Source organism: Anomaloglossus baeobatrachus, chromosome 4, assembly GCF_048569485.1.
Source record: "Anomaloglossus baeobatrachus isolate aAnoBae1 chromosome 4, aAnoBae1.hap1, whole genome shotgun sequence".
Classification (NCBI taxonomy): Eukaryota; Metazoa; Chordata; class Amphibia; order Anura; family Aromobatidae; genus Anomaloglossus; species Anomaloglossus baeobatrachus.
This window is the reverse complement of record NC_134356.1, coordinates 452,834,246-452,849,757: the sequence shown is the minus strand read 5'-3', so window position 1 is coordinate 452,849,757 and position 15,512 is coordinate 452,834,246. Positions and strand designations below refer to the sequence as shown.

The following is a 15,512-nucleotide window of genomic DNA, read 5'->3' as shown; positions in this document are numbered from 1 at the left end:
GACCCTGCTGCACGGACAGCTGCAGGTTTTGGATCGCCATCAACATTCTGTGTCTCCAGGTGGCTATTTCCTGTTTCCGCTGCTCCTCCATGCGATCAGCAATTCTTTTAACCTCCGCTTCCAGCTCCTCCGCCGTCATGGGCCTTGACCAGCCCTGCTCTCTGATCACCCTCTGCTAACGCCATCTTGCTCCTTCCCTTGCTCATCAGGTTCTCCTCAGACTTTGGCCTCAGTTTTGTTTCTCCTCCCACAGGGCTGGGGTGTCCCAGCAGTCCGGAGACAGATCAGCCTCCATCTCCTCCTCTTGCGGAGTCAGAGCGCTCTCGGGACCCTGGGATGGTCACTCCTCTCCATGGGCAGTTACTTCTCCTGCGTGAGCTGCAGCTTTTTGATGATGCACTTTTCAACGGTGGCAAAGAAAATGGCAGTTCAAATTTTTAAGTTGGACCGCCAAGGCACACTGTCACCCGTCTGAAGGGGTCTAGTCCCCAATCCTGTTTGTGATGCCAAAAAGAAGATATGGTGATGATCCTCAAGGGTGATGATCCTCTTCAGGGATGCCATGTCTTGTTTGATATGGCAATAGGTAAAGTCTGTTTTTATACTTTGTGTCGTGACGCCACTCACGGTTTGGGATGTGAATGACCGGCTCTGTGGTTTTACGAGCGTCTGGGGCTGATGAGGTCTGCAGCCAGATGATGAATCCTCCCATGAGTGAGGCAGGCCCCAGGGGCTCGGGTCAGTAGGATGCCGGGTCCCAAAATAACACAGGCAGAGTCCAAAAGTCTTTCAACTGCTTTTTACTCACTCCTGATGTTGCTGTGAGATGACCCGGGTGATGCTGTGATTAACCAGGTAAGAACCAGGGCTCCCTCGGACCAGTCTGAAGGTAACCTGTTGGCTCGCCTTCCTAACACTTCTTTATTCGGATAACCCCTGACTTGAAATACCATGGGGTCTATCCAGGGAGTTGCAACTGCCTTTTCTCCCCTGTATTTGGCCCGTTTCCCGGCAGCGTGGACCAAGTAAGATGGCTCAAGGCTCTGTCCCCTTATGGGTCCCTGCGTTTCTGCTGAGGCTCGGGCTCTGTAAGGTTGGTGAGGTACTTGTAGTTCCCCTCACCGGCAGGTTTAGCAGGTAGTTAAAACTGAAGTCTGCTCTAGGGACCTGTTCCCCGTACGTGCCTAGTCACCGGCAACCTCGTACTCGACTGACTGTCTGACTGACCACGTGACCTTCTCCCCCGCTAACTGTTACTACTTACGTGCAGGGTCTGACTAGTGGCCATGTGCGTATCCCCTAGCAACCACCGCTCACCACTACCAGACTGGCTCGCTCCACTCCTTTCCTGACAACCTCTGCACTTTAGCTCCCAGCCCCTCCGCTACACCCCTTGATAAGAATTGAAGGCTAGCCTCCTCCGGAGACTACCCACGGGTCCCATCTAATGGTGTGGGGGAACTGGTTGCTATGTGTCTGTGCTTACACACCTCATTCTGGCCCTTAGGATTACATGGTAGTACTGTCCCAGCATGGGTGCAGTACTCAGTGGTGCCTCACCGGGTCAGGGGCACCACATTTGTACCTTTAGAGAACAGACTACAATGGCTGGACCATCCGAAGGTCTTCTGTCTGACCCAAACTCCCCAGCTTCATAGAGCTTTAAAGTTCAGGTCAGGAGACCCACAGTCAGTCAGGGCCCCCTGCCAGGCAATGCACTTTTTACTGTATCGGCATTGCGGATGCCAATATAGTTGAATGCAATGATGAAAAAGGGAGCACTAATGGGGATGCATTATAACATATGGAAGACTATGGAGGGTGCATTATACTATATGGAGGACTATGGTGGTGCATAATAATATATGGAGGACTATATAGGGTCAATTAAGCTATATGGAACGATATGTGGGGGCCATTATAATATTTGAAGGGCTATAATTTATGGAGATCTGTTTAACAGCCATTCTACTTTCTGCAAGCAATTGTATAATATGAAGGTTTGTGTGGGGTCCACCATACTGGACGGAAGGCTGGGTGGGGGCCATTATACAGTATGAAGAGGTGTGGGGGCCATTATACTCTGTAGGCCCATTATACTGCAAAGATGGCTGTGTGGGGATAACAGTTAGGGATTCATACTGTGTGTGCAGAGGGTACTGTGGAGGAATTTACTGTAGGGGTATCATGTAGTGCTTCTGGGGCACTTTTGTTTGCATCATACTTTATGGGTGCAATCAAAGGGGAATCTAGTGGTCTCAATACGAGAAAAATGACTTTGCAAGGGCTGTAAAGTTGTGAGATATCTTCTTATGTGACACAGACTAATATTTTTTTTTCAGGGCGTGGTGGTCCAATTACAACTTCTACTATGGGGCTCATGATTTCTATGTAGATCCCAGCCCACAGTCGGTACTATCATAGTGTTTCACAAATGACTGTTATGTGGATATGTGCTGCGTATTTAATAAGTTTTTCCTGTAAAAGTTGCTTCCAAAAAATGCCTTTTCTTAAAATTGCATGTATTAATAATGAGCAGCTTCCAAGCATTGAGAGACGGTCAGGTCAGTTCTTTTAACCACTTTGAGGCCTTGAACCACTGAAACAGTTTAAAATGTATTGAAAAGACTAAATATTTATGAATCCACCTTAAAAAGAGACTGTATGCACATACCTTAAGGCTGGAACACATCTGTGTTTCTGCAATTGTTTGGACTGATCATGTATTGAGTATTAGGGTGCGTGACCACGATCAGTGTCCACAGCGGTTTGGACGCAGCATGTTTCAGCTGCATCAAAAATGCTGCAATGTACATTACAAGCACAAGAGATGGGCTTTCTAGCAATCCCATACTCACTGTGTGTGTGTACAGCCCGCAGTGTAAACTGACCTGTGGTGGACTTTTCGAGCCGCAAGCATGTCAATTGTTTGCTGTGGAGTCACAAGCATTCTCCGTAGGGGGAGCAAATGAGACAGACCACAACTGCCCGAGCCCAGATCGTGGGCGTACGCAGCTGCAGTGTCCCACGGAGGAGACTCTCGGGGCCGCAGGTCAGGACAAACCGCATTAAGGGTGCAGCAAGTCCTGATTGTGCTCACGTACCATTAAGGTGCTTAGGCAGAATCTAATGATTGTGATAAAATTGCTCAAAAATTTAATGTGTCTGGGGAGTGTGTCAAATATCCCTCTATGGCTTATAGAGGCAAAAAAGAAAACCTACTTGGCTGTACCTTTCTTACTCATGGAAAATAAGCGAGCACTGGCATTGCCTTATAGTTGACGTTTTTGTGCACAAAGTCTTTTTGCTGAGTTTTTAGAGCAGAAACTGTACGGAAACTCAATTATTTTGAGGAGTTTTGCGATATGGAGAAGGATTTGGTTGGGGGGGGTAGGACTACTAGGGCATATGCACATTGAGATTTTTTTATTTGGTCAAAGATAGATGAGTTTTTCAAGTGGAAACAACTACAGGGTATGCTTCTTCATTGGGGTGTATTTTAAAGAAGTTTTTTGTTCTCTGAAGATAATTGAATTTGAGTTTTTGAAGTGTTTTGGGAGAGTTTTGTTCCCCATAGCGGGTTTTTGCAGCCTTTTGATATGACATTGCCTAGTCTAGGACGGATTCCAGCAGGAGCCCCTTCAAAGTAGCTACATGCAATTTTGTTCAAAACTAGATATGAAAAAAAGGTTTTAAACATTAAGCATACGAACCAATAATTGGTTTTAAAAAATTAACAGAAAAAAGTCTCCCAAGCGTTTTTCAAATAATTTTTCAGGGTTTTATTTATTCAGGAGGCCCCATTTTCAAAACTTTCCTATGAATCTCTGTCTACATTCCCTTATGGTGCATTCACATGGCAAGGTCAAATCACCATTTAGTGCAGCAAAATCTTTGTAAAAAAAAAATATATACGGTATATAATATTGCTCTTCTATCAATAAACTACAATTTGATCACACTGCATCATATGAGTTTGTACACTGGAAAAAATGACAGCAAAACTGCCACCGATGCCAGGCTTCTTCCCAAAGCAGCTTCACCTACAAAATCCTCAGCAGCTCTAATAGCTGCCGATGTCATGCACACCTATTATTATTTTGCATCATGTGAATACAATCCGTTACAGTTTCACATAGCCATTCAATCTGGTTTGAGAGGGGGGAGGGGGTTTAAATGATTAATATTTTTATTTCCAAATAGAGCACTTACCCTTTTTAGTCTACAATGACTTTTCACATATCTATTAAAAAGAATTGTAGACCTGTCTGAGTTTGATTCGATTTGGAGTCCTCAGTCACCAATTCAATTCAATGGATCTGCAAAACATATGGACAGCACATGGATGTTATCTGGGTTTCATGTGTGAGCTGCGTATGTTTTTTTTTTTTCTTTTTACTGTCCATGTTTAGAAGTTTGGGAAATCTCCATCAGTTTCTTTTCTCTTCCGAAAATAAACGAAATACAGATGACACATCAACTAAAGACGTATGCAATTGGAAAATTACGCAGCCGAAAATCTGTAGGTATTTTTTGGAGTGCAAGAAAAACACAAATTTGAATTTGGCCTTAATCTCATCCTCAATGGCCTTATTGACAATTTTGAGGAAAGGACTTGGGATGGCATTTCCTGGGACCCTAGTGATCAGATCAGCAACTTAAGGATTAAAGGGGTGGTTCACCCATATTTTCTATGGTCTAGTTCGATATTATATTGAGAAACAATGTTTCTCTCAAATACCTTGTGTTGGCAATAGTGTCTGTGAGAGGCGCTATTGCAGACCGCTGTTCCCCGCTCTGGTGACGTCACGTCAAGTTCTGCACACGTCACATCCCTTCGACCGGCTGCAGTCTTCCTGACTCACTGAGCTGTGGGTGGTTTTTAACCGCTCGTCACAGCTCATTTGCTCCCTCCTCCCTCACAGCATAACGCTGCAAGCAGAAGACTCACTGTGCTGTGACAAGCGGTGAAACACCGCCCACAGCCCAGTGACTCAGGAAGACTGCAGCCGGCCACAGGGATGTGACGTGTGTGGAACTTGACGTGACGTCACCGGAGTAGGGAACAGCGGTCTGCAATAGTGCCTCTCACAAGCACTATTGCCAACACAAGGTATTTGAGAAAAACATTGTTTGTCAATATAATATCGAACTAGACAATAAAAAATATGGGTGAACCACCCTTTTAAGTCACACTTGCAAATGACTTGCATGAGGATCGAGTCACATCACCCAGCACATCCTCCTGCTCTCTGGACAGGAGTGTGCGGCTATATGCATTTCTATGCAGCCACATGCTCCTGTCTGGAGACCAGCAGGTCGTGCTGGGTGATGTGACTTGATTCTTGTGCACTCGCAAGTGTGACACCGGCCTAAAGGGAGTTTCTGGGCTCATCATAAATTTCGCGGTAACACTAGGTTTTTAAATTGCTGGATCCTGCCAGTGTTCCATATGCATACTGTTCGGATTCCCCTGTATTGCTAGCTCAAGTGGTCATCAAGTAATCGAAGATATGAGATTTGCATAGTTGTAGTGAGATGCCAACTAGCAATTTTCTCAGCTTCTCAAGTTCTATTGAGAGAAGCAGTGAGAATCTACTTGACACATGAACATAACTACGGCAATCACATTCCTGTTGTGACCACCCACATGAGCTGGAAAGAGAGGTAAAACCTGATAGTGTGCATATTGCACACGGGCAAGATTTGGCAGCTCTAGAGTGATTTTAGAGTAGTAAAACATAGTGACTTTAGAAATCTTTGTTGACCCCAAAAAACCCCTTTAACAATTGTTAAGTTGTAATTGTGGAACAATACTTGGTGCTTGGAGGTGCTCTATGAAATTGGGAACAGTCTAATTCTCCCCTTCCCAGAAAAAGGATTGTTTCTGGTAGCACAATACAAAACTCTTTCTGCCAAATTCTGCAATGTGCGATGTACACACTATAAAAGGCTGTGTCCACGGTAGAATGTTGCTCCGGATTTTTCTGCATGAAAATCCGCACCTTTTTTTGCCACGGATTTACCACGGAATTGCCGCGGATTTTGATGCGGATTTTTTTTTTCTCCCCCATTCTATAGCCAAAATCCGGATCAAAATCCGCAACAATAATTGACATGCTGCAGATTTTTCCGGATCAAAATCCGCGGCAAATCCGCCGCGGAAAAATCCGCAGCGTGGACACAGCATTTCCAAAATGCCATTGAAATGGCTTGGAAGTGCCGCTGCTGCAGATTTTCGGAAAATCCGCGGCTTTTCCGCGAGAAATCCGCGGCAAAATCCGCGCATTTTCCGCAGCGTGGGCACATAGCCTAACAATTCCACTGTATTCCCCGGGAGCATAGGGGGTCATGGGACTAACTAATGCTGAGTAGACTCTTGCGCTTCCTTGATTTGACTGCAGGTATGAAAATTGAATACATCTGGTCACGACTCACGAGATCCATCCACCCACAGGCACACAGGGGAGCTGTGACAGTGTGCATATCACACAAAATTTTGCAAACTAATTGTTTGAATTTGCATATCTTTGAAAAGGTTCTCTGCTTTGGACAATCTCTACTTTGATACAGCTGCAATTAAAATGATTTATTTTGGTTATGTAGCACCATTGATTTACACAACACGGTACAGATGTCATTATTACTGTCCCCATTAGGGCTCACAATCTAAATTTCCTATCAGTATGTATTTGGGATTATTCATATCCCGTTGCAAATTAGATTTATTAGGAAAAATTACAAACTTTCCGCTATTTGCAATGAAATAAGAAAATAAATTAAATACTGTATTTTTTTTGGACTATACAATGTTCCTTACCATAACATGCACCCTAAATTTAGACAGTAGAAAATAGTTAAAATGTTTGCCATAATTTTTAAAACTTCCCTTGTGGTGTAACGTGGAGGGATCATTAGCACTAATTTTAATGTAATGGGTGTAGAATAGAAAGGTAATAAATCTATTAGTGTTTCTCTGAAGTGTGTGCATTAAACACACACATCTCTGCTACATGTACATTTGCACTTACATACACATCTCTGTAACATGCACATTTAGAACTGTCCATAAATTCCAGGACAATCTGTAAAAACAAGGTACTTTATTTGCCGTCTGTAGAAAAAAAAATATGAAGGCATCTGTGATTTTTTTTTTTTTTTTAAAGCCTGTAGAAACTTATACAGATTATTTTGACTGCATGTACCATGTTTCCCCAAGAATAAGCCCTACCCTGAAAATAAGCCCTACTCACAGTTTAATAATGTAGTGACCATGCAGTTAAAAAAGTTAAAGAATACTGCAGGACACTTCATTATAAAGCAGACACCCCCAAAAGAGAGCAGAAAAAAGAGAAGACCCTGCGGTCATACTCACCAGACGCCGATTGGGAAGACTTGCAATGGATCGCACACCCACACTCATCAGATCACACACACAATCACACATCAGATTACACACACCTGTTCAGGTCGCACACCCAAAAACCTCAGATCACTCACCCACACACAAATCAGATCCCACACACATTCACCACATCCAGCGATACCAATTGCTTCTGGCCAGCATAAGGGCCTGGGACGCAGTGCAGTGGAGCGCGAGGACATGCAGGTGGAATGCATGGAGGACCAGGCAGTGGAACACAGGTCCTCGCGCTCCACTGCACTACGTCCCAGGATTCTCTGTAGGCCAGAAGCAATCGGTATCGCTGGATGTGGTGAGTGTGTGTGCGCAATCTGATGTGTGATATTGTGTGTGTGTGTCTGTGTATGTCTGTATGTGTATGCATGCATGAGTGTGAGAGTGCCTGCTAGAAGCATAGGAGGACGGCGTGCAGCATATCTGCTAGGAGCGCCCACCAAAGATCGCAGGAGGACCTGGGAGCAATGCAGACTCCCGGGGGCTGGTAAGCATAATATGACTCCTGGGAACAGTGATCTGCATTTTTTGAGGGGCAAACTTTCACTCAATCATGTTTCACAAAGAATAAGCCCTACCCCTTTTTCCCGATCAAAAAAAAATATAAGATAGTGTCTTATTTTCGGGGAAACATGGTATCTAGTGTTGAGCGAATAGTTAACTATTCGTACTCGCTGTGCTGTTAGCGAGTACTGTCCACTACTCGCATATTTATTACGAGTAGCGGGCACAATGTAAGTAAATGGGAAATACTCGCTAAGTAGCGAGTAACCCGAAAGCCGTACTTTTCGTACGAGTAGCGAATTGTACGGCTTTCAGGTTACTCGCTACTTAGCGAGACATGCATCACAATTCCAGTAGATCATTACAGCCAAAGGTTGCTCTACTATGTAATAAAAACACTAGTCATGACAGATTGGAATTATCCTGAGAATGCAGTAGTCATTGAAAATGGTATTTTGATTTGGAGAAACCACTTGTTGTATTAGTTGTGTTGAGCTATTTACATTGTTCTTGTTTTATTGCTTAAAAAAAAGGACGAAAGTTTGGAAATTTTGTTAATCTACCTAATATGCAATGGGGGAGGGGGGGGTTTAATAATTTTGATAACTGTATGTACCTTAACAATAAGACTTTCATTGAGTGACCCCTCCTGAGACCCCAGTGATCGGCTATGTCCTGCAGGAACATTGGGCAATAAGTGTTTCATTTTTCAATGGGTTGATTTGATTGCAGGTCAGCACTTTTTTTTTTTTTTAACTCCTCTCCAATTTGGCCAAAACATGAGGATCTTAATTATAGGACTCACACTATGTCAGTATTTCCTGCTATGAAAATGGGTAATCTAAACTAAACATGCCTTAAAGTGAAAACATGATACTTTGTCATGCTTTCGTTCCTGACTTGAAGAATTAATGTGATTTGCAAAATATCACATCAATAAAACACCAGAGTTTGATATTTGTACCAGTAATTGTACTTATTGGTAAAGACTCTGCAACGCTTGCATCATTTAGGCTGGTGGCAGAAGATTTACTGTGTAGTGCCATCTGGTTGTAGATGGGTTAAATGCAGCTGGATGAGCATGACTGCTTCCAAAAAATGAAATCATTTTGACAATGCTGAGGAGAGATAAAAGAAGAGAAATAATTGTTGTGATTAAAGTCGGAGCTTTTTTATTTTCTGCCTAAAATGAAATCCTGCAACAGAATGACCTCTTCTACACTCGATGTATGACCAGAACTAAACACATTATCCATCTACTGTAAGGGTTTTTTTAATCATTTAGAAGACTAGCAAAGGGCGGACACTTCTTTTATTCCCTCCCTTCAATGCAGTTGGCACAACAGACAGCATCGTGCATCCCGAAAAAAAGGGGGAACTTAGCTCAGACCTTTACGGAAAGGCCTCGTGGTCAACGACAGTCAACAAAGTGACCTCTTATCTTCTCACCTGGAAGAAATGCTCTTCATGAAATAAGGTCACTTACTGCCAGGATTTCTTAACACTTCAGCTTGCCGCAAAACCCAGGATGGAGCTGAAGGTCAGAATCCCCAGTTACTAAGGATAACCTTACATAATTGACTAAAATGATTGTGTTGGGCTACCCTCACATGACCACAACAGATGAAATGAGGAATGATGGATACTGAGTCCAGGATAGCAGATTTTGCAGATGAACAGATATCTCCAGGGGCAGTGTGTCATTCGGTTATCTTCTTCTGCTCCAAAGGAATGATTGAGGGCGTGGTTGTGTTCCTCTTTACTTGGCTACTGATTCAGGTGCTCCTCAATAAACATCAAGAAGGTGCAGATACTATTTACTCTTTATCTTCCCTTTCCCTTTAATTGCTATTCCTTATGGGTTTTATGTATTATTTATAGTTTCTTCCATTTCTCCATCCCACCTCCTATTCTAATATTAAATATGCATATCATTACAGGTAAGGATTAATGATTAGAACTTTACATTTGTGCTCTATCTTTTAAGAAATATATAATATTACATGTTATGGTATGCTTTTTTTCCCTATAAGTAATGTATTTTCCATGTTTGAAGATGATATATTGATTTACGTACGCAGTTTAGAAGACACCATAGTGTTATTTAATGATTTATAGTATTTATTTTGGCTACTTAGCCTTCTTGGGGCCGGATTATGTTACAATCACACAATGGGGCAAATGTGTCAGAATTTACAGAGAGTACATATTGTCTTACAAATGTTCAATTATACTATGTCTATCATTGTTTTACTACCTAATTATCTTTCTGAAAGTGAATGGATACGACTACCTCAAAGTATAGCAAAGAACTTGTAGACTTTTTCAAAAAGTCGGACAGAGGTCTACACTGTGTGCAGAATTATTAGGTGAATGAGTATTTTGATCACATGATCAATTTCAATATCAAAGTGGTAACAATATGGATAATGCAGTAAAGGGGCAATAATTATTACCTAATAATTTTCCTCCTTGAGAAAGCAACAGTACCTTTGCGAAACGCGCGTTGGTGGTGATCCTGCATTCCTCCATGGGTGATTCGTATTGATGTTTGACTGGACCTTGGTTCTCCTTTACTGCACCAGCACTTTAGGTAATAATTATTGCCCCTTTACTGCATTATCCATATTGTTACCACTTTGATATTGACCTTTGTATTACAACTATGGCTATATAGGGGACCTTGTCCAACCATGTGCACATGCACTTTACAATTTTTTGTGGGCTATCATGATATATTTTTAAAAACATTGTCCCATCCCCCCCATCTCCACCTCTTAACAAAACCCTTACTCTGGGTTATCTCTATTTCCCTATTCATTCCACCAGTCCTTTTGTGGATTGATGAGGGGTGAATGGGATTGCGAAGTTACTCAATACCCACTGGCTCATTATGCATCTTGTACTCCCCCCTACATTTCCTGGTAGATTTTATACTGTAATATTATGTCTTATGTGTGATTTTTAATATAATATTTGTATCTTGCACATATAGTCTCAGTTTCTCTTATTTTTTATATAATCCTGAGTAGTGCAGACACGGACTCAGCCGTGCTCCAGCTGACTCCGTGTCCACCTTAATGGCTCATTTATTGAGAATTTTCCTCATCCAAGCTGTATAGCCTTGATAGCCAACTACCAATTAAGGAAATCGGGTAATGTGCATCTCTGTAATGAGGAGGGGTGTGGTGTAATGACATCAACACCCTATATAAGGTGTGCTTAATTATTAGGCAACTTCCTTTCCTTTGGCAAAATGGGTCAGAAGAGAGATTTGACGGGCTCTGAAAAGTCCAAAATTGTGAGATGTCTTGCAGAGGGATGCAGCAGTCTTGAAATTGCCAAACTTTTGAAGCGTGATCACCGAACAATCAAGCGTTTCATGGCAAATAGCCAACAGGGTCGCAAGAAACGTGTTGGGCAAAAAAGGCACAAAATAACTGCCCATGAATTGAGGAAAATCAAGCGTGAAGCTGCCAAGATGCGGCCATATTTCAGAGCTGCAACGTACTGGAGTATCAAAAAGCACAAGGTGTGCCATACTCAGGGACATGGCCAAGGTAAGGAAGGCTGAAAAATGACCACCTTTGAACAAGAAACATAAGATAAAACGTCCAGACTGGGCCAAGAAATATCTGAAGACTGATTTTTCAAAGGTTTTATGGACTGATGAAATGAGAGTGACTCTTGTTGGGCCAGATGGATGGGCCAGAGGCTAGATCAGTAAAGGGCAGACAGCTCCACTCTGACTCAGACACCAGCAAGGTGCAGGTGGGGTACTGGTATGGGCTGGTATCATCAAAGATGAACCTGTGGGACCTTTTTGGTTTGAGGATAGAGTGAAGCTCAACTCCCAGACCTACTGCCAGTTTTTGGAAGACAACTTCTTCAAGCAGTGGTACAGGAAGAAGTTGGTATCATTTAAGAAAAACATGATTTTCATGCAGGACTATCTATCACATGCATCCATCTACTCCACAGCGTGGCTGGCCAGTACAGGACTAAAAGATGAAAAAATGACATGGCCCCCTTGTTCACCTGATCTGAACCCCATAGAGAACCTGTGGTCCCTCATAAAATGTGAGACATACAGGGAGGTAAAACAGTACATCTCTGGGAACAGTGTCTGGGAGGCTGTGGTGGCTACTGCACGCAATGTTGATCATAAACAGATTAAGGAACTGACAGAATCTATGGATCGTAGGCTGTTGAGTGTCATCATAAAGAAAGGTGGCTATATTGCTCACTAATTTTTTGGGGTTTTGTTTTTACATGTCAGAAATGTTTATTTCTAAATTTTGTGCAGCTATATTGGTTTACCTGGTGAAAATAAACAAGTGAGATGGGAATATATTTGGTTTTTATTAAGTTGCCTAATAATTCTGCACAGTAATAGTTACAAGCAGATATCCTCCTAAAATAGTCAACTCTAAAAGAAAACCCATTCCAACTTCCAAAAATATTAAGCTTTGATATTTATGAGTCTTTTGGGTTGATTTGAGAACATAGTTGTTGATCAATAATAAAAAAAATCCTCTAAAATACATCTTGCCTAATAATTCTGCACACGATGTATCGCCTACTGAATATACTCAGGATGAGGCATTAGCCCATTGAAAATGCAAAATAAAGTTTTTTGGTTTTTTTTTGCCTTTTGTCCATCTGAAAAACTTTCCTGAACTCCTCCAATAGATACACAGATTTTAGATTTAGGCTTTGTGTGCACGCAACATTTTATTATGCATTTTTGGCGCAGTTTGTTGCCCAAATCTGCATGTCTATCCTTATGCCAGCAAAGTCAATGAGAATTCTCAAGTGCTGTGCGCACTTTGCTTCTTTTTTCCTTCCAGTTTTGGGTACAGAAAAAGAAACAGCATGTCAATTGTTTGTGCATTTTTCCCTGCATTTTGTATTCCTTCCAGCCATTGATTTTACTAAAAAAATGCACTGTAATGCACCAAAAAACGCATGCGTCTTTTGGTGAGTTTTCTGCCATAAAGTGCAGATTTCTGCATCCAAAAACTCAGCATGTGCACATATCTTTAAGGTGTTTTATAATTGGAAGAGGCTGATAAACAAGTATCAAGAATGGATAGAAATCCCATGTCCACTGTGTGGTTTTTTTTTTTTTACCCAGTGTAAACTGACATGCGGCGCAGCTTTCCTAGCCAAATCATGTCAATTTATGCTTGGATAGAAACAGGAGCGTACATAGAAATCATGGGGCCCCGTAGCAAAAGTCTGAATGCCACCCCCCCTCCCCCCGATAAAAAAAAAATACAATAAAATATCACCATAACAATCATTATACATGTTACTGGGGGCGGCTTATAGTCAGAAATAACACATAGTACTACATAGTGTTACTGAATAACACCCACCATACTAAGGCCAATAATACATTGAAAAATAATTCCACCACTCCATGACCAAATGTTACCACATAGAGTCTGAATATAACCACTGTCCTGTTACTGAGCAGAGCCCACTGCACACTGCAAATCCCGAAAAAAATCTGCATTATGTGAACTTGGCCTAAAGTAGCGATATCCTTCTTCGTGCCCCTCACCCCACACACAACATAAAGTTTCACATCTGTCTCCCCCATATAATTGTAACGATTATGACCCTCTTTATAGCCTTAGGAACTATAGTAAAACTCTGCAAAGTACAGGGATAACACACACACACACACACTCTCTGATGGCACAGCACATGGGCAACATACACACTGATGGGACAGTAAATGGGCAACACACACACACATCCACACACACGGTGATGGCACAACATAGGGCCGACACACACACACACAGTGATGGCACAGCACAGGAGCGACACACACACACACAAACACACAGTAATGGCACAGCACAGGGGCGACACACACACAGTGATGGCACAGCACAGGGGTGACACACACAACACACAGTGATGGAACAACATAGGGGCATAGGGGCAACACACACAGGCACAGTAAATGGGCAACACACACATCCACACACACAGTGATGGCACAGCATAGGGCCGACACACACACACACAGTGATGGCACAGCACAGGAGCAACAGACACGCACAGAGTGATGGCACAGCACAGGAGCGACACACACACACAAACACACACAGTGATGGCACAGCACAGGGGCAACAGACATGCACAGAGTAATGGCACAGCACAGGGGCGACACACACACAGTGATGGAACAGCATAGGGGCAACACACACATGGACAGTGATGGCACAGCATAGGGGCAACAGACATATACACACACACAGTGATGGCACAGCACATGGGCAACACACACAGAGTGATGGCACAGCACAGGGGCAATAGACACACACAGAGTGGTGGTACAGCAGAGGGGCAACAGACACACACTGATGGCACAGTAGAGAGGCAACAAACACACACACACACACACACAGTGATGACACAGGACAGGGGCAACAGACACACACACACATATACACTGATGGCACAGTACAGGGGCAACAGATACACATTCACACACACAGTGATAGCACAGCATAGGGGCAACACACATACACAGACACACACAGTGATGGCACAGCACAGGGGCGACTGTTATTACTCGGTAACTGTGGAAGATTACAAAAAACTCCCAGGGGTGAAAAAACACCAAGATACAGGAATAGTTGGAATCTGAGCTGACCGCAATGCCCTATCAGACCACACTAGAAGTAGCCGTGGAGCGTTCCTAAAATCCTAGACGCCACGTCACAGCCTGAGAAACTAGCTACACCTCAGAATGAAATGAGGAAATATACCTTGCCTTAGAGCAGTCCCCAAAGGAGTAGGTAGGCCCCCACACAAAGATTACGGTGATACAAAAAAACACAATGCTCAGGAAAAAATAGAATTAACAAAGGCGAGACCCTGTAACGTGGCGCAGGGTGGTAGTCATGGGTGAGGAAATAGTCTGTTGCACCCCGGCACGCTACATGAAAATGGAGGTCCTGGCTGGGTGTGTGGTGTTTCACTCCAGAAGCTATATGCATTGGCAGGCCGCATGTTGCCAGTGGTTTTGGCTGGCCAGGACCAGATGGTACACAGTTCATTGAGGGAGACCACAAGTTCATAAAAACCATTTTTTTACTGAACGTTAACTTGGTAACAACAACATACATAAGATGGCGGACACAAATCTGCTTGCACATTTCAATATCACAGAGGATCATTAAGCACACATTCATTTTAGTCGTTCCAACCTCCATAAGTCCTTTCCTTCACTACCCAGCCTAGTACTACATCATAGTCCTTGGAAGTCATTCTCCTCCTCAAGCAGTCCCACATCTTTTCCCTCCTAGAGGGGTATCGCCAATATGGCTGGACCAAGCTATATGCTACTGAAGACGCCTCAGGAACACTTGCTTAAGACACTCACTTTGTTCCTTGTCCTGCTCTGTCTTGCAGGACTTGTCTCTCTCTCTGTCACTTGTTCCTTCAGTCAGTGCGCTGACCCAGCTCCACTAGATCACTCTGTGTCACAGTAATCTTCACTTTCTCAGTTGTTCCCCCTTTTCCTTTGTCACACTATTTAATGTGATGGTCTCCCTCTCTTCATCAC

General features: G+C 43.0%; 1 protein-coding gene across 1 annotated transcript in view; it reads left to right on the top strand.

The window, feature by feature from the left end:
• The first annotated feature begins 9,050 nt into the window (after nucleotides 1-9,050).
• Nucleotides 9,051-15,512, top strand: part of LOC142303836 (synaptotagmin-4-like) — a 151,276-nt gene continuing 144,814 nt past the window's right edge. The window contains exon 1 of the mRNA XM_075345617.1: nucleotides 9,051-9,725. Within this exon, the coding sequence (XP_075201732.1) occupies nucleotides 9,557-9,725 (169 nt within the window). The 5' untranslated portion in view covers nucleotides 9,051-9,556. The remainder of the gene's footprint in view (nucleotides 9,726-15,512) is intronic.